The sequence below is a fragment of the Pteropus medius genome, unplaced genomic scaffold (assembly GCF_902729225.1).
Source record: "Pteropus medius unplaced genomic scaffold, Ma_sr-lr_union100, whole genome shotgun sequence".
Lineage (NCBI taxonomy): Eukaryota > Metazoa > Chordata > Mammalia > Chiroptera > Pteropodidae > Pteropus > Pteropus medius.
The window spans coordinates 1,154,347-1,177,455 of NW_024349801.1; the positions used below are offsets into that span (position 1 = coordinate 1,154,347).

Sequence of the window (23,109 nt, forward strand, 5' to 3'; positions counted from 1 at the left end):
AAAAAGAGATCCCATTCTTAGAGGCCTGTGATAAGGAAGCCCTAAGATGTGGACTGGGTTCCCTGCCAGCACTGCCCTTCTAGCTTTTCCTGAAAAGATCTATGAGTAAAACAGGGCTTGCGGTGCACTTGTCTCAGGTGAGACCCAGGGGGCGTAACTTGGGGGCACCCGTGGAGCTAGTGGGGGAAGGTGCCCGGTAGCCTCTGGAGAACGCCCTTGGCACTGAGGATTCGGCCGCTTGAGCTAGGCACTCCTGCTCTGGGGCTGGCACGTTGGGTCCAGAGCCACTCCTACCCCAAAGGGACATTGAAGATTGAGAAGTGGTTGGTGTGCCCCTCCCCAGGCATAGGAATGCCAGCCCAAGGCTCAGCTCCCCCCGCAAACCCCCAACCCCAGAAAGTCCAGAGATTCCCTCCAGAACTGTCTTTCTTCCCAAAAATCCCCATAAAATGTCAGGACTTCAGAGCCCACAGCCCCTAGTTTACAGATAGGGAAACTGAGGCTCTGAGACAGGATAGGATGGATTTGGCCACTGTCAGTTTGTGCCTGGGCCTCTGTCCCCTAAGAAAGCATTGAGCAGATTCTCCCAGGGTCTCAGGGCCTGCAAGAGGCCCATGGGCTTCCTCTACCTTGTGCCCACAATCTCAGCCCTGTCCTAGTGCCCAGGATATTGACCCCCTCAGCTAAAAGGCAAAGAGCAAATGTCATCAGCCTGGCCAGGCCATGCTGACACCACAGGCATAAGGATGAGGGCAGAAGCCTCCTAGCCCAGTTCCTCTGGGGCCTGCTGGGAAGATGGAGGAGAGCTCAGTGTAGACAGAGAGCTGGCCATGGACTAGGTCCAACGTGCCCACGGCCCTGTTCAGTCCGGGCACAGCTCTGGCACCCGTCAGGGTGAGTGAAGTGAGAAGCCACAGACAACACCCCCAGAGAGCCCTGCCCTGGCCCTCCTGTTTCTCTGGAAATGGGTTCCCAGAATGGAGAGGGGGAGATTGAGGTGAGACCTTTGGTGCCTGTGCGGATATCAGGGCCCCACAGAGGCGCTCATCACTCCACTCTCCTCCCCTGCTGAGGCCCTCCACAGCCCCGCCCACCTCACCGACTGGGGTGGGAGATGCTGACTCAGCAAGCTGGCTGGGCTTGAGGGGGGCTCTCTGTAAGAAAGAAGTACACGGAGGCAGGGTAGAAACGACTGTGTATTCCCTGGTTACAAAGCGGGGCTGTGGCAGTCACCAGAGCATCCGGTGGGTCAGCAGACCAGCAGGGCCTCGTCGTCACTGGCCTCCAACGTTGGGGAGCAGGGGGCCTGGGGGCTCCTGCAGACACCCAGTGGCTCTGCTGGGTGGGAACCTAGGGTGCTGCTGGCAGTGGGAGCTGGGGGGTGAGCATCTGGGGCCAAGCAGGGCTCCCAAGGCGTGTTCACGGGGGCTAGGCTATCCACCAGAGGGTCCCTGCAGGCCTTTCTGTCCTTGTCCACAGGCCTGCACTCCGGGTCCCGCAGGCCTGAGGGGGGCGGCACAGAGGGCCCCACCTCTGGCACATGGCCAGGAGCACTGGGGGGCACATCTCCAGCTGCCCCAGAGCTGCCTGTGTCTGTAAGGGGTGCCTGGGGGTCTGGAGCGGCCCCTGGTGCAGGCTGGAGGAGCCCATCGCCCAGCACTGTCTGTGAGGTGTGGGTAGCAGTCAGCAGTGGGATCTGTCCCCGTGGAGCCCGAGGCCGGTGAAAGAGCCGGTTCCAGAGGCGGCCGAGGCGGCGGCGGGAGGGCCCTCGGCGGGAGGCGTGCCGGCGCATCTGTCGCCGCATGGCCGTTCGAAGGTTCTGTAGCACAGAGGCCTGGAGGATGGGGCAGCGGCTGAGGGGGCAGAGGTCAGCGCGACCCCCAAAGGACTCAAGACCCCAAGAGACCAACTTCTCCCCTTCATCTAGCTGTGGCCCACCCCACTCCCCGCCCCCCGTCTCAACCTGCCCAGGCCTCACCTCCTGCCTCCCCTGACCCCTGGACCAGCCTGGCGCCCGCATGCTGTCCAACCTGCCCCTCAGCTCCCCATCTCAGGCATTCTTGGAGGTCCAGCCGGGAGCCCGGGGCCTGTGGGGTCGCATGCTCTCTGGCGCTCACCTGGGATGCACTGTAGACGGGAAAGTCCTCCACAGGTGGGATGAGGCCCTGTGCTATGAGCTGCCCGTAGGACGGGGGTGCCTCCCGCCGCACAAACTCAGCCTCTAGGCGTGTCATCTGGGTCTCGAAGGCCCTGAAAACAAAGAGCAGCAGGGCAGCATGGCAGGCCTCGCCAGGAGCCCACACTCCCTGCCTCCCACAGGGCCCTATGTAGGGGCTCACGGCAGGGCGTGGGGCCTCACCGCTCCCTCCAGGCATTCTAAGATGCCTGGACCCTGGTATCCACAAGAGAAGTCCCGTGTGGGTGGCCTGAGCCCCAATTTACAAACCCACCGCGGTGGGAACAGTGAGCCCGAGGCCCCTCTCAGGGAACTGAAGAAACCGAGGCTCCCGGCCTGCGGCCCCAGGCGCCCTGCAGCAGTGAGGCGCCGCCCACCCACCTGTACTCCTGCGAGCGCAGCGAGTAGAGCTTAAAGGCGCAGCCCAAGGCGATGACCAGCAGCAGGCCGCAGACCAGGCTGCCGATGAGGGCGGCAGTGATGACCTTTCGGGGCACGGCGGCGAGGCAGCCGCGCTCATCGCTGCCATCCTGGCAGTCCTCCTGGCCGTCACAGCGCCACGTCTCGAAGATGCACAGGTTGGTGCCACAGTGGAAAGTGCCAGGCTGGCAGGAGAAACAGTTCTTCTCGTCGGCGCCATCTGGGCAGCTTTTCTGGTTGTTGCAGCGGTCGGCGGACGTGTAGCACAGGCCGCTGCCACCCTCGCAGGGGTACTGGTCAGGTGGGCAGGCAGGGCAGCCCTGCTCGTCTCGGCCGCTGGCACAGTGCCACCAGCCGTCACAGCGCTGTGGCTCCGAGAAGCAGCCCTGCTCGCCCACGTCACTCATGTCACCCTCACTGCTGCTCCCACATGGCTGCTCCCACGGGAGGCAGTAGCCCTTCACCTGGTAGGTGGCGTTGAAGCCGTGGCCGGCGCTGCGGGCACGGGCATGGTAGGCCACAGTGAGGCGGCCCTGGGCGGCCTCGAGGCTCACGGGCCGGTGGTTGCTGCGGTAGGACAGAGTCTGCAGCAGGCGGTCCCCACGCTCGCCCAGGCCCTCGTACACCTGCACATAGTCGTCATAACCCAGCCGCAGCTCCAGCTGCAGCAGCACGCGTCGCGGGTCCTGCGTGTCCACCAGCCACGTGCAGTGAAGGTCCGAGGGTCCGCGGGCTGCGCCAAACAGGTCTGGGGACGCAAAGGAGCCGTAGAAGTTGCCCAGCCGCCGGCCACACGCCAGGTCGGGACAGCCGGCCTCGTCGGAGCCGTCGCCGCAGTCCTGCGTGCCATCGCAGCGGCGCTCGGCCGGCAGGCAGCGCGTGGATCGCGCCCCGCTGCAAGGGAAGGTGCCCCCGGGGCACAGGCTGCCGGGCGGCTCGGAGGCAGGTGCTGAGCAGTTGCCCTCGTCGGAGCCGTCGCCACACTCATCCACGGTGTTGCACTGCCACGGGCCCGGCAGGCACTTGCCGTTGTCACAGCGGAACTCATCAGACTGGCAGGACGCCTGGCCCAGCTTCCCTGCGGGGCGAAGAGCACAGGGGGAGACAGTCAGGAGCGAGCAGAGCCCCCCCCCAGCGCAGGCCCTGGGACCCGGAGTGGGCAGGGTGGTCCCCATCCCTGGGGGCCTTTGCAGGGCCCAGGATAATACAAGGCCCCTGGCCATGATATGGCCACCTGACGGACAGAGACTTCCGGAATGCCAGGTCAGGCTCAGTCCCTGACCTGAGATGGGGTTAAGGGGTGAGCCCCCACTTTAGCCAAGTCTGTGAAGTGGGGTCGGTGACCTCAAGGGGCTCCAAGGCACCCTGAGGCAGCGACATGAGCAGTCCTGATCCCACCGCTGATGGGGCTGCTGGGGGAGACTGTAGGGGGTGGGCCAGTGGCGGGTCCTGCTCTGACCCTGGGAGCTCACACGGTGCCCCACAGCCCCTGCTACCAGTGTCACCTCGGATGTAGGAGAGACGGAAGCCCTGGGCCTGGCCAGAGCTGGAGGCGTCTGAATGGAAGAAGATCCAGACGTGGTCCCGGGCGGAGATGAAGGCGGGGGGAATGGCAGAGCCGCAGAGCCGGAAGGCTTCCTGGCGGGGCGGGGCCGCTGGGCCCAGCATGAGCCAGTCCAGGGAGCACTGGTGGGACTCCTCCACATCGAAGTTGCGGAAGCTGCGGGGGTAGAGAGCACTGTAGGAAGGGCCCACGCGGCTGAGGACCAGCAGGGAATGGTCAGGCCTGAGCTTACGGAAAGGATGGCCGGCCCCATCCCACCCCTCTCCTCCTCTACTCCTAGCCTCCCAAGGGTCTAAGGGTGGTTCCATGACCACTGTGGACAGCATCCTTCACATCAGCTCCCTGCAGCTCGGGGAAGGCCTTGTCGCCTGCCTTTCCGCCCTCTCGTCAACACGCACACAGCACCCCACACCAAAGCCAAAGTCAGGAGCCCCACTGTGGGCAACTCCGCCCCTGACGCTCTCTCCTGAGGGGGTAGGCCCAAGCGTCCAGGTCTCACCCCATGCTGGGTCTACTGGGACAGACCCTTCACAAACTCAAAGGCCTGTGCACAGGGAGCAGGAGGACATTCCCACGGGGCTGGCCTAGGCTAGGGCTGAGTGACAGTTTGTCACCTAGGGAAAAACACTGGCCCTGGACCCCCAGGCTGGGGGATGAGCAGCCCACAGGACCTGGAGTCTTTGGAGGGTGGAGTCTTTGAAGAGAGGGTGCCTGAGAGCCACGGCCCTGTGGCCAAGGAGAAACAGGCACAGATACCAGGACAGGCCCCGACTGCCTATCACATCCCATGCTTTGGAGCTTTGGAGTAACTGGGGGGGCCTTCTGGGCACTGGCATTTAGGAAAGTGACTCCCCAGCCAAATATCTCCATAGCCACCCCAGGCCAGGGATTCCACCATCTGGTCACCTCACCCCATTTCCTTCTGCACGTCCCTGCAGTTCGGGTACCTGCGCTCCTGCCTGGTTCCCTCTCCTGCTGAGATTTCCCCAAGGCCCCTGGGGAAACCCTGCTCTGGGATCCGTGCTAGCCTGGCCTTAAACCACCCCTGCAGGACAGAGAAGACACCTTTGCCACCTCAGAGACTGCTGGACCATGCCCACCAGCCTCCAGGGCTCCCTCCCTGACAGGTCTGAGGAGACTGACAGCCCCCACAGGCCCTGAGAGAGGCTCAGGGCAGGACCAGGCCCAGCTCCATGCAGCCAGCCGCAGAGGCCCAGAGACCCGGGGAGCAGAGCAAACTCACATGCTCACACATGCTCACATGCACTCATATGCTTACAGCTCACACATGTTCACACGTAGACTCACACGTCATGCATTCACACATACATGTGTTCACACATGTGCCCTCTGAACTTGCTCAGGCATGTGATCATGCACGTGCATGTACTCACTCACACTCATGTGTCCTTTATAACTGCTCAGATGTGAGTGCATGTATATACACAAGCACACATGTGCCTGCACACATATACACTTACACATCTGCTCATGTGTGTATTTTCTACACCTGTTCACACATGTGCTTGCATATATACATACTCACACATGCACTCGTGTACATGCACCATCACACATGTGCACTCACACATACACACTCAGCACATGCAGACCCACATAGATTCCGTCTGACACCCCCCCAGAACCCACATACCTGATGGTGATCATGTCCCCACGGTCACCTTGGATGTACCAGCTGCAGTTGGTGCCCGGTGGATAGTTGAGGGGCCAGGCTGGGCTGTAGATGACACCACGCCGTTCTGTGTGCTGTTCCAGTTTCCCGCTGCAGGCAGCTGTCAAGAGAGGAGGCTGAAAAGTGCTGGCCTCACTTTTGGGTAGGAAGCAGCGGGAAAGGGCACTTGAGCCCCACATGGATTGAACACAGACCTTCCCAAGGTGAGATCAAGGCCAGCCAAGGGTGGCCATGGCCAAGGGCGAGACCACAGCTCAAGACTTCACAGAAGTATTGTGTACAACAAGGCCAAGGAGGACCCATATGGACTTAGGGCAGCCACAGTCCCCAACTCTGTCCTGTGCACCAGATCCTAGGTCCTATCCTCCACCCCTGGCAGAGCTGGGAGTGAGTCCACTAACAACACCCCTTGGCACCTAAAAGGTGTTAGCCTCTTGGCCTTGGGGCCTCAGTTCAGTGGAGAATTCTGTACCGCTAAAACCGTTGGCCCTGCACAGGCTGTCCTGCTATGGCTCCCTGCCTGCCCTCCCCAGGGCTTGACAAATACAGGCCTAAGCCCAGGAGGCAGAGAGCTTTGCTCACGCAACACAGATTTACTGAGTACCTACCATGTGCCAAGCACAGTGCTAAGCATGCTAAGTAATACAGGAAAACATCCTGCTCTGCAGAACTCATAGGCTGTGGTGAAAGCAGGCCAACTTTATGCAGATGCCCTGAGTGGAATGAGGATAATAAAACAGGCCTAAAGGGAGGGGCCGATGCCCAGCAGGCTGGGTCTCACCATACTTTGTGTAAAATTTGGAATTTTTTTCCCCTGAGCCTAAGTTGGAAGCCACTAGAGGTAGCTGTTGTAACCAGATGAGGAAACTGAGCCACACAGAAGCTAGGTCTCCAGCCCATGGCCACAAAGCCAGTAAGTGCCAGAGTCAGGATCCACCCCGGGCCCCTGGTGGGCTCCGCTCTCACTGCCAGCCCTGAACCAACACACTTATAAAGTGTCGACTGTACACTGTTGGAGACCAGTGCAGAGCATCCCGCCAGCCAGTGTGCGTGAGGAGCCGCCATGCCAGCCCCACGGGTTCGCTGTACCCACTTCGTCATACATGCCCTCTGCTTCCCAGCCGAAAGTGCAAAGCCTGCCTTGGTGTGCCCTGGCCCCCCCGGAACGAGGCAAGGCCCTGCACTTAGCAGCCCCCACCCCCACAGCCCCTTCAGCCCTCACCACCCCGCTTCACCCCCTTCTCCCAACAGCCTGTGGTGACGGCGGGGCCCCATTATACAGACAGAAAACCCGAGGCTCAGGGAGACAAATGACCCTTTTCCTGTGCCGGGTAACATCACCTCCTCACTTTCCCACTGCCTGGCACCCTCCACTGTTGCCCTGGAAACGGGAGTCTCTGCTGGCTCTCAATGGGCTCTTCAGGACCCCAAACAGCACAACTGCACAAAGGAGAGTAAAAACTCTTCAGCCAGCTCTCATGTTCTTAGGACAAAATTCATCAAAGTGACACCAGCACCCCCCTTCTGTCTCATCTCCCCCCATAACCTGTCTTGGCCCCCACACCTCCTGTGGTCCCTCCTAGGGCAGGAAGACTTGTCCTGCAGGATCCTAACAAAACACCATCCCCATTTCTCTTAGCCCGTCAACTCCTATTGGCTTCTGATCTCGGCCAAGTGGCTCTATCCCCAGGGGGCCTGTGCTGCCCCCACTGGGGCTCCGGTCCTCCCCACCTGCCTCTCTTTCCTTCCCAGCCCTTGCTAGAGCAGCAATTTCCCTTTGGGCTGTGCTGGCTCTGGCTCCACAGTGTGTCCCCAGGATCCCACACAGGGCCTGACACACAGTAGGTGCTCAATAAATACAGATCAATGAGTGAAATGGCAGTCTAAGCGCCTACTTGGTATTTAGAAGCATGAGCTGTGGGGTGAAACCCCTCCCACTGGGGCATGCCATGACTGGGGGTCGGGTGATCCAACACTGTGACTAACAGGAAGCCAAAAACGCTCACCCACAGTTCACAAGAGATTCAAAGGCCTAGAAGAGAAACACCACCACTCGACATTAAAGCAAGGCTGACCACCCTCGGTTTGCCACCAGAGCCTCAGCAGTCCCAGGTCAGAGAGGTACCAGCCAGGCCTCTCCACATGGCACTCACTCGCGACCTGGGAGGCCAGCCTCCTGATGCATTTTGCTCACAGGCCTGGAGGGGAATACTGCTCCCTCCGGAACTTATGTCTGGTGCTCTAAACTAAACAAACCAAATGGCAGCCAGAAGCCATTCCTCCTGACAGGTGAGGCCACCAGCTTTGTAGACCTCATCGAGAATCCTGGGTACTGGCCTGCACACATCCTGGGAGGTGTGGGGTTATGCAAACCAGAAGAGGCTTCTCCAGAGGGCGAGAGGGAGGTCCGTAGGCAGGGAGGACCTAGGGTGCATCTTCCCCCGACATGGAGTCACTAAAGCGCATGTTAAACCAAAGACCCCGGCCTCTAAGGAAGGGGGCTCCATCAGTCAGGCTGGGAGCCAGCTCCCATTCCCCTGAATCCTGTTCCCAGGACAAGGCCTGAGACAGAGGAGGGCCCGGTCGATACCTGCCACAGCCCGGAGGCCTTCCCTGGGGACGGGGCGCTCACGGTTAGTTTTTCACCCACATTGGCTGGGAAAGTCAAGCTCGCAGGTCTCCTGCAGGCGTCACCTACTACCTTTCTCTCTTCTGCCCCTGCCTTGGCCCGAATACTGCTCCCTCCGGAACTTATGTCTGGTGCTCTTTCTGGGGTCAGAAGGCCTGTCCCAGAAATTCCCACATCCAGGTCAGCAATGTCATTTGGTTATTGTTTGCTCTTCTCCAAAGCGGGCCACAGCCACCTGTCAGGCTCATGAAGAGTGAATGTGGAACAGGAGAAAGGCAGGGTCAGTGCGAGGAGCTGGAAGCTCCGGTCAGGGCCCCTTGACTGGACGCCTCTTGGCTGTGGGTGCTCCCAGCTCAGACAACCAGCCCCAGGCCTCTGTGATAGCAGGCCTCACTCCCACCCGACACAACACCCCAGGACCCAGGCAGAAAGGGGCTCGTGAACTCAGTGCTGGGGCCCACAGTGCCAGATACACCATTCCACCCTAGGCCTCAGCTTATCCATCAGTAAAATGGAGCCAGTGGGTGCTGCTTCTCTGAGGATGGTTGAGAAATTCCATGAAAGAGGCAGTCTCTACAGACATTCACGTGATGGGGTGAGTGAGGCTATACCCCAAGGGAGGTGAGGGCTGTGACAGGGCGTGTGATGATGAGCTAGCAGTGAGGGGAGCTGGGAGAACTGTGTGTTTGGGAAGATACTGACACAGGGTAGAGGGTCTTGGGGGTATCCGGGGTGTAGTCAGAGAGTGCTAGCTGTTCACCTGGGCAGAAGATTGCCTCGGCCCTCGGGCTAAGGTGGTCTGCTCAAGTGGGCAAGGGATGACTGCGCACTTTTAGACCAGTGAGCATCTTCATTTCCTGCTCTGAAGAGTCATCGAGTACTCCTGAGAGGGCATGAGCCGAATGTAGAACAATTTGCAGATCCGGTTTCTAGAGGCAATCAATACTCCAGACAACCTGCCTGGTGTCAGCGGACGGCAGGGAACTGAAAGCCCCACCGCAGGCACTCAGGGAAGCTGCCAGGGGAATAGATCTCCCCAGGGTACCCCTGGGGTCACAGTGGCCGCGTGGAGGAGCCCAGAGTCCAAGGTGCAGGAGGTATTAGTCAGTGCCTGACAACCTGGGGTGAGACAGGGGCTGAGGGGCAAAAACCCATGAGGTCCCCAGGGCCAGGGAACAGTTGTGATCCAGCCTCCTCACAGGAGTCACAGGGGAAACCTAGAAAATGTAGAATTGTGGGGCCTTGGGCCCGGGGGTGGTGGGACACCTCAGGTAGCCGGAGGCTGTCTCTCTGCAATGCTAGAGGGGTCGGAACTAGACTCTGAAAGAGCTAGGGCCCAGACCGCCACCTGTGGACACAGAGACTGTACTTGCAGCTCACGACATTGGGGGCTCCAGGCACAGGCACCATGATGTGAACTTCAGCCCCTGGAGTTGGGCCACATGGACCCTGCTGGGGCCTGAGGTCTCAATAGGTAAGAACAACCAAACAAGTGGACTAGGGTAGCTGTCTTTATCTCCCTGGCTTTATGAGTGAACCTCGTCCCTGGAGCACGAGTCTTCTAAACCTGGGGCACATGCATGTGGCAGACTAGTTTGGGGTGACATGCCCACCCACCACACCAGCAGGAGGGCTGGCCTGGGACTCACATTTGTAAGACCTGCCACCTCCTTCCTCTCCCTCACAGTCTTCTCTCGGAAACTGTATTGAGAGACTGGCAGCTAGCTGTGGGGGCCAGCATGCCAGGCAGGGCTGGGGCTGGCTCAGTGATGAGCAAGGCAGGGCCCCAGGCCAGCGGAGTCAGCAGAGGAGGCCAGGCTGCAGGGAGCCAGAGCTGGTGTGCGAGGAGAATCGGGAGGGAAACTGAGAGGCCGCATTTGAGACACGAGCCTGCGAGAGTAGCTTCTGTGGACCCTGTGGCCTCCCCATCCCAGTGACCTTGGCTAGCAGAGATCCTGCTCCCTGAGTCGGCCTACAAGCTGGGCTCTGAGCAGAACTAGAAATCCCAGGTACCTCCTGCCCCTCCATGCAGCACAGCAGACAGCAAACAAATCGGCGGCCCCCAGGACTAGGGACCACATATTCTCCCAGACTCCTGAGGTCCCCCTTAGTATGGTCTCCTGGTAGCACCAAGTGCCACGAGGCCCTGGACTTATGCATTTGCCAACCCCCGGCAGTCCCCTCGGCAAAGAGCAAATTCCCCTGATGGCCCAGGCCACCCCTCCCGCTCTTGACAATCTTTGCTGCACTCGGTACTAGGCCCGAGTTCGAAGATGGCCAGTGGATGCACGGACCCACTCTGACAGCCAGAAGGCAGGGACAGAATTCCAACTGTGTTTTCTTAGATTCCGTATGTCTATTTGACATCCACTAATCACAGGGCCAAACTATGAGCCAAAGTGTTTCCAGCATGCCAACTTGCCTAGAATGTGCCTTTCCCCAGGTTGGCTGATCCAAGGCTGAGCCCCAACTCACCATCTTACGTAACTCACACACCAAACCAACACTTCTCCTGCCCTAGGTCATCCCTGGGACGAAAGTATTCAACCTAGCCCATCCCGAACTGTTTCCCTTGCCCTGCCTTGCCTTTCCCACAGAAACTCCAGTTGAGGCTCTGGCCCAGGCCTGACCAAGCTAGTAATTACCCCCTCAAGACATCTAAGTAACAAATTCTTCTGTCAATGGCGTTGGCCTCATCACTCAGGCATTCCTTTATAAATTAAATCCCAGATAGGCATTTTAAATTTTAAAGCAGGTGAACATCTCATGGCATCTTGTGGCCCTTGGGGAACCCTACGGCCTATAGGAAATACAATCTGTCCATTGTACCAGGCCTGTGACAGTTTGCTTGTGGTATTAAGCCACCATGTGTCAACACCATGTGCTCAGTGCCTTGCCTCATTTACACATTCAACCCTAATAAATAAAGTAGGTCCTGTTATTGCACCCCTCTTATGGAGAGGAAACTGAGACTCTGAGGTTTAAGCTTGCCCAAGGCCAAACAGCTCCTATGGGACAGACAAGGACTGACCTCAGGGGTAGAGCCAGGACCCCGAGGCCTGTCCTCAGACGTCACTAAACCAGAAGACAGGGAAGAGCAGAGGAAGGAGAGAAGCATGTCACTCACCTAAAGCAGGAACTGCACTGCTGAGCCGGCCGCTGAGAACGATGTTCACTGTGGGAAACACAAAGAATGTCCAGTGGAGGGCAGTAGCTCTTGTGACCCCGGGCACCTGCCTGGGGCCAGCAGCAGCCCTTGTGGGGGCACAAGACAACACAGTCTGAACTCAAGGCTGGTTCTCTTCCTCTCACAGGACAAAGCCCAGAGTGCTGCCACGGAAACTCCTGCTTCCAGCCTGGGCCCGCTGGGACCTCAGAGGGTCCCAGAACCCACCTGTACACCCACAGTGGAAGAGAGCAGTGTGTAAGCCTGGCTGCACCAGACCGCTCCTGCTGCTCCCCACACCCGGGAATTCTTATTCACTTGGGAGGGGGTGTGTTTCTGTCTCCTGTTGGGCTTGGGAACCTTGGTCCTGGACCACTGTCACAGAGAGGCACTGGCTCAGCACAGGCAAAGGCCTTGCCTTCAAGGCGGTTCCTGCCACCGTGAAGGGCTGCCTCCCTTTAAGGGGCTTTGCCAGACACCTTATCCACTGGCAGCCAGGAAGGGAGGGAGACAGTTCTGATTACCCCATTTTACAAGGATGCAGAGTTAGCAGAGTTCAGGGCTGTCTTCACTGTGCTATGCTGACCTTGAGAACGGAGGCCAAGAACTCTCCTGCCATCCCTCCCCTCGAGTACCCATCTCCTGGGGTTTGCCCTTTGCTTTCACTTGTACTGCTTTCCAGCAGCGGGACCAGGAGGAGGATACAGACAAACCCAACATGGGGATGGGGGATCAGGGTGGCCCCTCCCCCCAACATCAAGTGTACCAAGGAAGGCAGAGGGCATCTCTGTGGGGGTTAGCCCCCAGCTGGTGAGGAAGTAGGGGCAGCTGTCCCTGCTCAGAATACCCAGGCTCCCAGCCACGTCTGAGCAAGAAGGGCCAAAGGGCTTGTCCCTCTGTCCTACTCACCTGGGAAGCCCACCCAGCAGCTGAGTCCAGAGCCCGTGACCACCAACAGACCGAGGAATGAGCACTCTGGGGGTCACAGCCCTTATTGACACCAGCTCACGAAAGGGAGGCAGGAGCCTTCCACCCCAGACGCAGCTTAAAATCTTCAAGTTTCTTTTTTATTTTGTAATTTCAGTGGCTTCGGCAAACCTAAAGGGTTACAGTGCCTTCCTAGGTGACACCACAGGGTGGCCCCTAATGACCTCAGGCTCAGATAATGGTCTCCCTCATTTATCATGGTAAATAAAGGAGCCATGTGCTTTTAGGATTTAACTCCTTCCTTCTCTCCCTCACACGGAGCCCTGGAAGGGTGGACAGAAAGACTCCTGGGTCGGACAAGAGCCCTTCCCACCCAGGTGCCAGGCCTGGACAGGCCCCTCGGTCCTCCCCGAACACACCACTCTGGGCTAAACAGGCCAGCTCCAGGGTCTGAGAAGACACAAAGGAGAGGAAGGAGTATTCTCCAAGTTGTGTCCTGCCCGGAATCCTAAGTCCCGTCTCCATCCAGCACCCGCCCCCACCCCAATTCCGGCAGGAAACAACTTGTTCAGGGGGCAGCCGGCCCCGCCTTTGTCCGCAGCTCTGGAGGTCCCCATGGCCAATCGCCACCAGGCCAAGCGCGAGCGGCCCTGGCGAGGAGAAAAGCCGCTGCCTACGCACCCAGCCGCCTGCACACACGCGCCGCCCCGCGCACGGCTCACGCGCGCTCGCAGCCGCTGTTCCCAGGGGCGGGAGCGGGGACTCCGCGGCCGGAGTCGCCCACCCAGGCCTAAGACCACAACAGGCCAGAGCTCTCGCGGTGCCGGCTCCGGAAGCCCGGGCCGCAAACCAGAGGCGGGGCGGGCGGGTCCGGCCCGGGCGCGGCGCGGGGCTGCGCCGCTAGGGCCCCGCACTCCGCCGGGCTCGCCCGGCCCACTCACCCAGGCAGACGACGGCCAGTTGCGCCCGGGCGCCCGGCGCCCCTTCCGGCCCCGCGGCCGCCCGCTGCTCCATGCCGGGGCCGGCCGCCTTCGGGCGCCGCCTCTTGCCCCCCGGCTCCCGCTCCAGCTCGGGCTCCGGCTCCCGCGGCGGCTCGGGTGGCGTCTTTGTGAGGCGGCGGTGCGGGCCCGCAGCACGCGGGGCCACATCGGCCGCGGCGTCACGGGTCCCGCGGGGGCTCGGCGGCGGCCGCCAGGGAGGACCCCTGCCCGCCGCTGTCCCAGCGCCCCGGGCGCCCCGCCGCGACCGGCCACTGCCCCAGGGCCCCCGGCGAGCCCATGTCCCACGCCGTGCCGCGCCGCCCACCCGGGCACAGCGCCCCCGGGCCGCCCCGCGCTGCGCCCAGCCCGCCCGGCCGGTGCCGCCGGTGGCGTGTCCGTGGGTCTGTGGATCCGCCCGCCCGGCCCCGAGCCCGCCCCGAGCCCGCCCCGAGCCTGGAGGCCGCGCCGCGCCTGCCACGTGACGCGCCCGCGGAGCCGCAGTGGCGCTGGCAGGGCGGGAGGAGGCGGCTGGGGCGGGCCGGGGGCGCGCGCCCCGCCTTGGGTGCTGGACAGCTCCGCGCTGGCGGCTTGGTCCAGTCGGTCGGTGCCCTCTGGTCTTTGAGCCTGGCGTTCAAAGCTGGCCTTTGCTCAGGGCCCCAGTCAGCGGTCTCCTGGCCTCCTGCAGGGCCTCGGAGCTGGTCCCTCCCCGGAGCCCTGCTGTGCTGGGCAGCGCAGGGGAGGGAGGACTGGTAGAAATTGGCAGAGAAAGGGGGCTACTCAGGGCTGCTTAGGAAGCCTGAGGGCAGGACAGCGCGTGGCGGCTAAAGCCTGTTTTCTGCGTGAGGTTCCTGCCCCTCGGACCTCACTCCCTCGATTGCCACAGCCCAAGGATTCATATCACATCCCTGAGATGAATCTCTCTGTGCAGAGAAACACCTGTGAGGGGATATTGGTGCCACTCTAAGAGGCCTCCGGAAATGCACCCCTCCCAGGGACCCCTGAGCCCAACCAGTCATCCCGACAGGCGCTGGGAAATGGAGAGGAGGCCTGCTTTTCTGGCTTGGGGCCTGCCACCTGGCAGAGCAGTCAACAAAGGGGCTGGGCCCAGAAGAGGCAGACACTGGAGACACACCAGAAAGGACTGAGGAAGCCATTTAGACTCAAGCAGGGTCAGCCTTCCTTCCTTGAAACCGATGTGAAATCAGAGGTCCCAAAGGTTCCTTGGCGTGGAGGCTTGGTATGGTCTGCCCAGCCCCCAGTAGAGGCTCAGGACCCCTCTACAACTCCCACCTTTGATAAGCTTTTAAGAGAGAAAGTAGAGAGGAACTGGTGTTATGTTATTAAAAGTTGTAGACAGAGTAACTCACTAATTCACTTCACTATGCAGGCCAACTGGATTTTAATTCTAAAAATTTGGATAAAATTTTTCTATTTTTTTCTTGTTCTCTCCTAATTCCTTTGGTCGTTTTTCCAAAGCAGACTTCTTCTTGGGAGATATATTAAAGGATTTAAGAATTAACATGATAAATGACTCATTTATAGTAAATAGCACTAGCCTGCCATGATTTAGTTTAGAATTTTCTCACTACTGACTGCCCATGTAATACGTAGGCATTTGTACATGGCAAAATGTTTGAGCAAAATAGGGGCACTGGCAGGGAGGGTCTGCATTGTTTCCACTTCAGTCTATGCTTTCCACTTCGATGTACGTTATGCAAGTTACATAAGGAATCCAGGGTTGGGACTGATGCATGAGGAGTCCTATTAAGAGCCTGTGAGCCCCCATATACATTTATCAAAATATTTTTCTGTATTTCGAACCAAGTGGAAAAGGTTAATAAAAGCTCAACAATCACAAAACATGACTACGTATAAAGCTACAAGTTGCCCAATCTGAGCATACCCAATTGTCAGCCCTCACAAAGCCACAAGGCAGGGGACAGCCGAGCTACCTGGGAACTTCCGGCTCTTTGGAAACAACTTCCCATCGCACAACAGTGCAGGGTCATAAAACAACCACTTATCTTTCTATAAACTCGATAATTTGTTCATCATGAATTTTTTGCATTTATTTTGGTTTTTTAAAAATATGATTCGTCTTGCATGCTTAGGTCTGTGGGTCCTCCTGCCTGGCTTGTTTTTGGTCACAAACTTAGACCCTGCCCATACGGAACTGACTATCTCACACCCCATTTCCGGTTTAGTCCCACGGTGGTCTAGTGCCCTCTAGAGGCTACCGCCCAGGCAGGGATTTCTGTGGGGGTCCCTAGTATAGGCCTGGCCCTGTCCTCTCCCTCAATCTCACCACTTCTGGCACGTTTCCTGGCAACCTGGTCTCTGCTGCAGGACTCAACACCCTGGCTGCGGTCACTTGGCTCCTCCGCCTCTGCAACTTTTTAACAAACATCCCGCATCAACTTGAGCTGTATCCAGGAGGTTTTGGTTCCATACAATCCATAATCTTCCAACTTGTGGAGAATTTAGTACTGGAAAGAGGGTGATGTGAGTCGTAGACCCTGAGAATGTGTAGACCATTTGGGGAAGATGAGGGAGCAGCAGGGCGGAGGGACCCAGGCAGGGGGTCAGGGTCCTCGTGGTGGGAAGCTGGCCTTCCTAATTAGGAAGAAGCTAAGATGCTGTCACTTGTGTGTGTCTCATGAGATGAGAACTGTGGACCACGAGGCCTTCTGCAATCTCTTCCAGGAGTGAAGAGGGCAAGCGGAGGGGAAAGGGAAGGGGCACAGAGGCGTCCTACATAAATCTATTCAGAACAACAGGGTCACTGACGTTGCCCACTCACTGGACGCATACCCTGAGGCCACCATAGGACCTGGAGGAAGCCACTGCCACTGGAGAATCTCCTGTCCGCCTCCATCATTCACCTGTATGCAGATGCAAACTTAAGCCCATTCTTATCCAACCAGTTGCTGGACACTACATAGAGAATGCTGAGTTGGATGGTAGTTATCTTTGTTGATTTCAAACAGTTAGAATTTATCTGAGGACAAAAGGCCAAAAGTGGCTTTGGCAAGTAAAACTGAAACAAGGTCCTACAACTACCTGGCCCAGGTTTAGCACGGGTGCCTTCCAGTTGGGCAAACCCTTCATCGTCCCAACTGTACTCTAGTCCAAACACCTCTTACTCCATAGTCTGCACCTTCCCCATTGTACCCAGCTCAGTCCACGGCCACACCACTTACTGAGTCAATACCCTCACTCCAACCCTCCACACCATCCATCACTATGTCTTCCAGATAGCTAGTCCCCACACGTATCTCAAATCTGCCCACTTCTCTCCATCACCATAGTTACCTCCCTGGTCCCAGGCACCATCTCCTCTTTCAAAACTCCGCAGAAGCTTCCTATATGGTCCCCTCCCAATGAACGGCTCACATTTTTAACATGCAAAGTGGTCCATGCCCCCTGCTGAAACTCCAGAACAGACTTCAGCGTTTTTGACCCGAGCTTCATGATCCTGTGGGACGAGCCCTGCCTACCACGCTCTTCAAGTCCCCTCTCTCCACCCAAGTCCTCCTGGCCTCAAAACGTTTCCACTCTTCCCAGAGCTAATTTCTACCCTTTCTGTGCTCTGCCAGGAGAATAACCAAGAGGCAGAGCCAGAGTGCATTTGGAGAGCTGTCCTCAGCCCTGTGAGCAGCCCCTCCAGCATGTGGCTGTACTGACTGACCCCCAGGTTCCAGGGCCCCCTTGGAGAGAAACATTCCAAGCACACGAGGCCAGCTACTCACTCAAGCCAGTGGTAAGAGAGAGCTCCGTCTGCATTGGTGAGCTAGTTTCTCCTGGGGCAGAAGCTGCCCTTGGATGCTTTATAAGATTCCTTCTGGGATCCCAGCAGAGAAGTCTCACGACAGAATCTTCTAAAAGGCTATTTTGCTCTCATATACATAAAATTCATGTTTCTCAAGCAATGCTATAAAATCTCAGCCATGTAGGTATAAACTAAGATGAAAATGTGTGACTATGGGATTTCTGAATAGTGATTCATGTTGTACAACAGAAATAGAATGGTGGGAGGACAGGAAAGGAGGTAAGAAGAGATAAAAGAGCTTTAGAGAAAGGGAGTTAAGGTTTATTTGAATTAAAAATATTAGAAATATCGAAACTACAATGAGATGCCACTTTACATCCATTAGGATGGCTATTTAGAAGGATGGAAGGAAGGAAGGAAGGAAGGAAGGAAGGAAGGAAAGGAGGGAGGGAGGGAGGGAGGAAAAAAGAAAAAAGGAAAGGAAGAAAATAACAAGTGTTGGCAAGAATGCAGAGAAGTTAAACACTGTGTAATCTTGATAGGAATATAAAATGGTGCAACTGCTGTGGAAACCAGTTGGCAGTTTCTCAAAAGGTTAAACATAGAACTACTCAATAATTATATGACCCAATAATTCCTCTTTTGGGTCATAATTCCCCAAAAGAATTGAAAGCAGGAACTTCAGAAGATACTTGTACACTCATGTTCATAGCGGCATTATTCACAATAACCAAAAGGTGAAAGCAGCCCAAGTGTCCATCAACAGATGAGTGAATAAACAAACTGCGATACATACATCCAATGGAAAGTTATTCAGCCTTGAAAAGGAAGATAATTCTACTACGACATGGTCGAATCTCGAGGACATTATGATAAGTGAAATAAGCCAGACACAATAGGACAAAGAGTGTATGATTTCATATATGAGGTACCTAGAGCAGTCCAATTCGGAGAGACCGAAAGTAAAAGGGTATACGCCAGGGGCTGGAGGGCGGGGCGATTGGGGAGTTATAGATTAGTAGGTACAGAGTTTCAGTCTGGGAAAATGAAGGAGTTCTGGAGCTGGATAGTGGTGATGGCTGCACAGCAATGTGAATGTACTTAATGCCACTGAACTACACACTTAAAAAAATGGTTAAAATGGTAAATCTTGTGTTATATGTATTTTACCACCACAAAAATAAACTGGCAAAATTCGGGATTGTCGCATTTCCATCTGAGCTCTGTGGGGCGAGCCACCAGTCTGGGCTGCTGCTTTGGGTTTAGTGTGGCTTCTTAGTGTCCCTGCCCTCCTAGAGCCTTGGTCTGCTGGGGTTTGGAGGAGGGAGTAGAGGGAGGTAAGGGGTGGGGGCGGGGCAAGGCCCAGAGCCCAGATCCTGCTTCCCCCTGAGAAGCCCAGGCCAAGGCCCCCCACCCACTGCCACCGCCCGGTGATCCTGCCCTGCCACCTCTGCAGGCACATCCACAGTGATGAGCTCAATGTGGCCAAGCACATCTATCCACAAACACTCTCCAAGCCATTGCTGATTCCTACAGCTTTAATACACCAACGGCAGTAAAATCATTTCACCTTCAATATGGAGCAGGAATTTTAAAATTATAGGCCTGGAACAATGATAGTAAGTATGTTGTAAAAGCACCATTTAAAAAAAAAAGGCTTTATAGCAATATAAATATTAGCATCAGGTCACCCCTTGGTTTATGTAACCCTCTCCACAGTAATTTTGAGTGATGAGTGCAGCTCCAATTTTCAATCCAAAAGCTCCCCTTGGCCTTCCTGAAGGCCTCAGAAATGCCCTGAAACAATAATCATTTGTGTATTGATTTGAGAGAGTCAATCCAATTCAGCCCACCTCACTAAATTATTAATGGAGCAAAGCCAGTCAGAGGCCCGAGGTGGGTCATCGGATAAGATTTGTTCCTTAACCTTGTTGCTGCCACAGGAATAAAGGCGACAGACAGGTTGAGATGGCCTGAATCCAGAGGCACACGTGCAGAACTGGGAAACCCGAGGCTGGAGGCATGGATTAGAAAAGCTTTGGGGACAAGCCCTCACATCCCAAGGAGCACGTGTGGGAGATGAAAGCAGCTTGCAGAGGTGGCCTCTAGTGAGGCCGCCTGTCCCTGTCAGAGCTCCTAGGACTCCCTGGGGGAAACAGAGTGGGCAGTGAGCCGCTACCCACTCACCAGGGTGCAAAGGGCCCCTCTTCCACCATGGTGGACACCAAGTCTTTATTATGGACATAATGATGATACTCAGATCAACTAATTTTTAAGTTTTTCTTACTTCAAAAGGAAGTTTTGTATCATTACCTTGAATGTAAATCCAGTTCTCTAGCCATCAGTAGGTAACCGCCACTATTTATGGCTAGAGAACTGGATTTACAAAATGCATTCCTGTTTCCCTCTCTCTCTCGCCCTCCCCGCTCTCCCCACCCCAATTCTGTACCAGGAGACTTTGAAAAGTAGTCTAGAGCACACTAGCACCAAAACAGAGACTTCCTCCTCAATGAGAAACCCTGGAGGGGAACTAAAGAGAACAATGTCCTTGCGATGCGGTTCAGGTTCAGAGGTATTTCCTGCAAGATGTGACATCCTTGATCTGGATCATCCAGGTCACACTGGAAGTCACCCCCAAGCGTCCCACAAGCAGGAAAACTGGCACAGGGAAGCACAGAGGTTCTGGGGTCCCCCACTCACTCCCCAGTGAGCAGTTTTCTTAAGCTTTATGAGCTTTGGCTTCCTCATCTGTAAAAAAGCACAGCAGCACCTGTATCACTCGGTCACGGTAAGAGCTAAAAGCGTTCTATCCGTAAGGCGCTTATAACAGCGCGAGCGCAGAGGAAGCCCTCGGTAAATGCCTGCCGTTCCCTGACTGCTCCCCTCTGGGAAAACTCCTCTTCAGTCTTCAGAACCCAGGTCAACTGTGTTCTCCGTGCCCTCCCAGAGAGAGAGAAAACTCTCGCTTCACTGGGCTTTCTGTTCAAGGTACAGATGTGGGGCGGCACACGTCATCTCCTCATATGTGATTTGTAGGCTCATTTTCATGGCTGTCTGTGTCCTTAGGCTGTCAGCTCTTTCCTAGAGGTGTTAACATGTCTTCTCCATCCCCATCATCCAGGGCAGCTCTGCTCACACCTACGTAGGTGATGAGGATGTGCTGACTAACAGGAGTTGAAGCAGATGACATCATGGCTCGGGCTGCCTATGGGAATAGTGTTCTTTCATTGTGTCTCTAACCTCTCATTCCATAAATCGCAGCCTGTGGGACAGGAGTGCCACCCAGCATCCCTTGGAATTGGACATCATCACGGGGAATCCTGCCCCATGCCATTCTGCTCCCTCCGCATCCCAGCCTGGGTCAGAGTGCATACTTCTCTTCCTCAGTTTTATACTTTTACTACATGCTATGTACCCAGGACCAATGAGCTTATCGTTTTGTGTGTTTTAAACTTTTACGTACGTGCCAACATATTGCTTGTATCCTCTGACAACTCGCTTTTTTCACCCAACATTATGTCTTTAAGATTTAGCCACGCGAATATGTGAAGATCTAGTTTAGTCACCTGGCAGCCATGAAAATGCATGGTGCCCAGGCCATGCTTCCCGCATGCTGCTCCCAGCCAGCAGCTGAGCCTGGCAGCGGTATGAATGTCAGTCCATCGCTGTGAGTCGTGGGACTCCTCTAAGGAGCAACTCTGACTCAGGGATGCCCGACGGCCTGGCCGAGCCTTTCTTGTGCTGCAGTGCGAACCTCTCCCTACCCGCCCCTCCCTCACAGGGTCATGTCTGCATCAGACCTGCGGGCAGGCCCCCACTTCTTGGGCTCCCTCCCTTTGTTGTTTAGGCATTTCTTCCAGTAAACATCTCACAGATCTGATCTCATCTAAGTGTCTGCTTCTCAAAGGACACAAACTAACACAATTCCTGTTAACTTTTTTGGTATTATTATTCTATTGGATATAGAATGCCACTCCTTATCCATGCATTCCATACTGAGGGACATTCAGACTGTTCCAGTATTTTGCTATCGCCAGTAATGCTGACACATGTGATGGTTTCTGAGTCATGAGAGACATACAACTGGGGTTTTCCCCTTAGCTTGGCATGGGGGTATTTGAGATCTTCAATGGTCCGCAATGACCCCAGACTCCTGGCAGTCATGCTCTTGTATACTCCTCTCCTTGAGTGTGGGCTGTACCTAATGACTTTCTTCTGAGTGGTAAAAGCAATGAATGTCACTTCCAAGATTAGTTTACAAAAAATCACGGCCTCCACCTTGGGCTGCTCTCCCGCGCACTTGTTCACCCCAAGGGAAAACATGATGTGAGCTGTCCCATGGACAGGCCCCCAGGGCAAGGACTGAGGGAGGCCTCCAGCCACCACTATCAAGAACTGAATCCCACCTACGGTCACTGCATGAGCATGAAAGAGGGTCATGCCTCGGGGGAGACTTTAGTTGAGCCTGCAGCCCCATGACTGCAACCTCCTGAGGCTCCCAGCTGAGCAGAGTCCTGACCCGCAGAAACCATGAGAGAATCCATGTCAGTTTGTAAGCCACTAAGCTTCACAGAACTTTGTCATGTAGCAGCAGATAACTAATATCATGTCCAAGTGCATTCATAAACATCTATCCAATTCTCTTACCCCAGAGCTAGCAACGGACCCTGAGCTCTTGCCTATGATGATGCATGGCCCTGATCCTCTTGTAATTACAGGTTTGTTTTCATCCTCACTCAGCCTCAGAGGCTATGGGGGACAGCACCGACCACAAGCTGGGCACACCTAACGGATCCTCGCTCTACGGTGCCCACACATTCATTTTTCCTTCCTTCCTTCCTTCCTTTCTTTCTCTCCCCTTCCTTTCTCCTCCTCTCCTCTCCTCTCCTCTCCCTCTCTCTCTCTCTCCAAATATATTTGAACATTTATTAGGCATCAGGCGATGTCTGAGGCTTAGTAATACAGCGATCAAGAAGAGGACCAGGACTCTGCTTGGGGACTGTTATGGGATGAACTATGCTCTTCTAAAATTTACATGTTGAAGCCCTAAAACCCCGGTACCTGAGAATGTGACTGTATTTGGAAACAGGGTCTTTAAAGAGGTAATTAGGTTAGACTGAGGCCATTAAGATGGGCCCTAATCCAATCTGACTGGGGTTCTTATAGGAAGAGGAAATTGGACAAAGATGTGTGAGCACATAGAGAAAAGGGCCACATGGAGATGTAGCAAGAAGGCAGTCATCTGCAAGACAAGGAGAGAGGCCTCAGGAGAAACCAAACCTGCTGACACATTGACCTTGGACTTCCAGCCTCCAGAACCATGAGCGAATACGTTCCCAGTGTTCAGGCCCCCAGTCTGTGGTATTTTGTTATGGCAGCGGTATCTGACTCATTCAGGAACTAACAGAGAGGTGACTCTAAAGATGCAGGTAAGTAAGTGAGCGTAACACGCCGAGGTGAAGGTAAGTGCACTGTTGGGATCGGGATGGAGGGGTCTCAGGTGTCCTGGCGGAGGGATGCGCCAGGGTGACCAAAAGCTGCCCAGGTGGCTTCAAGCTGAGAAGTAAATAACAAGTAGCTAATTGGACAAAGGTTTGGAGACAGAGAGAACGGCTTGTGCAAAGGTCCCAAACTCTGGGAGACAGCTGCTGAGCAGACAGGAGCAGGGCTTAGATGTTCTCCCTCCCCGGCCCCATGCCTCAGTTTCCTTCTGAGGATGCTCGGCCCCTTGCCATTGTTAGAAGTCCAGAGAAGTGTATTAATCAATACTCTCTACCTTGCTCCC

The 23,109-nt window shown here is 56.0% G+C and overlaps 1 protein-coding gene across 3 annotated transcripts; it reads right to left on the bottom strand.

Moving 5' to 3' along the window:
- Window positions 1-1,178: 1,178 nt before the first annotated feature.
- On the bottom strand, window positions 1,179-13,862 carry LRP3 (LDL receptor related protein 3). 3 transcript variants are annotated; one of them, XM_039888592.1, is made up of 7 exons: window positions 13,517-13,846; window positions 11,610-11,657; window positions 5,815-5,953; window positions 4,102-4,316; window positions 2,558-3,674; window positions 2,118-2,250; window positions 1,179-1,834 (listed from the first exon to the last, which is right to left on the bottom strand). In XM_039888592.1, exons 1-7 carry the CDS (start codon window positions 13,587-13,589, stop codon window positions 1,250-1,252), a joined length of 2,310 nt encoding a protein of 769 aa, XP_039744526.1. In that variant the 5' UTR covers window positions 13,590-13,846; the 3' UTR covers window positions 1,179-1,249. The 3 variants fall into 3 exon arrangements, with proteins under 3 accessions (XP_039744526.1, XP_039744528.1, XP_039744527.1); XM_039888594.1 differs by lacking the exon at window positions 13,517-13,846 and adding an exon at window positions 12,558-13,025; XM_039888593.1 differs by having other exon boundaries at window positions 1,290-1,853; window positions 13,517-13,862.
- Between the last annotated feature and the right edge of the window lie 9,247 nt (window positions 13,863-23,109).

Excerpts from the sequence above, each read along its gene's own strand:
- LRP3 (XM_039888592.1), bottom strand. The coding sequence starts at position 13,589 with ATGGAGCAGCGGGCGGCCGCGGGGCCGGAAGGGGCGCCGGGCGCCCGG. Across the intron at positions 4,317-5,814 it reads GGGGACATGATCACCATCAG|CTTCCGCAACTTCGATGTGG; the intron begins GTATGTGGGTTC and ends CTACCCCCGCAG. Across the intron at positions 3,675-4,101 it reads CCGTCTCTCCTACATCCGAG|GGAAGCTGGGCCAGGCGTCC; the intron begins GTGACACTGGTA and ends TTCGCCCCGCAG.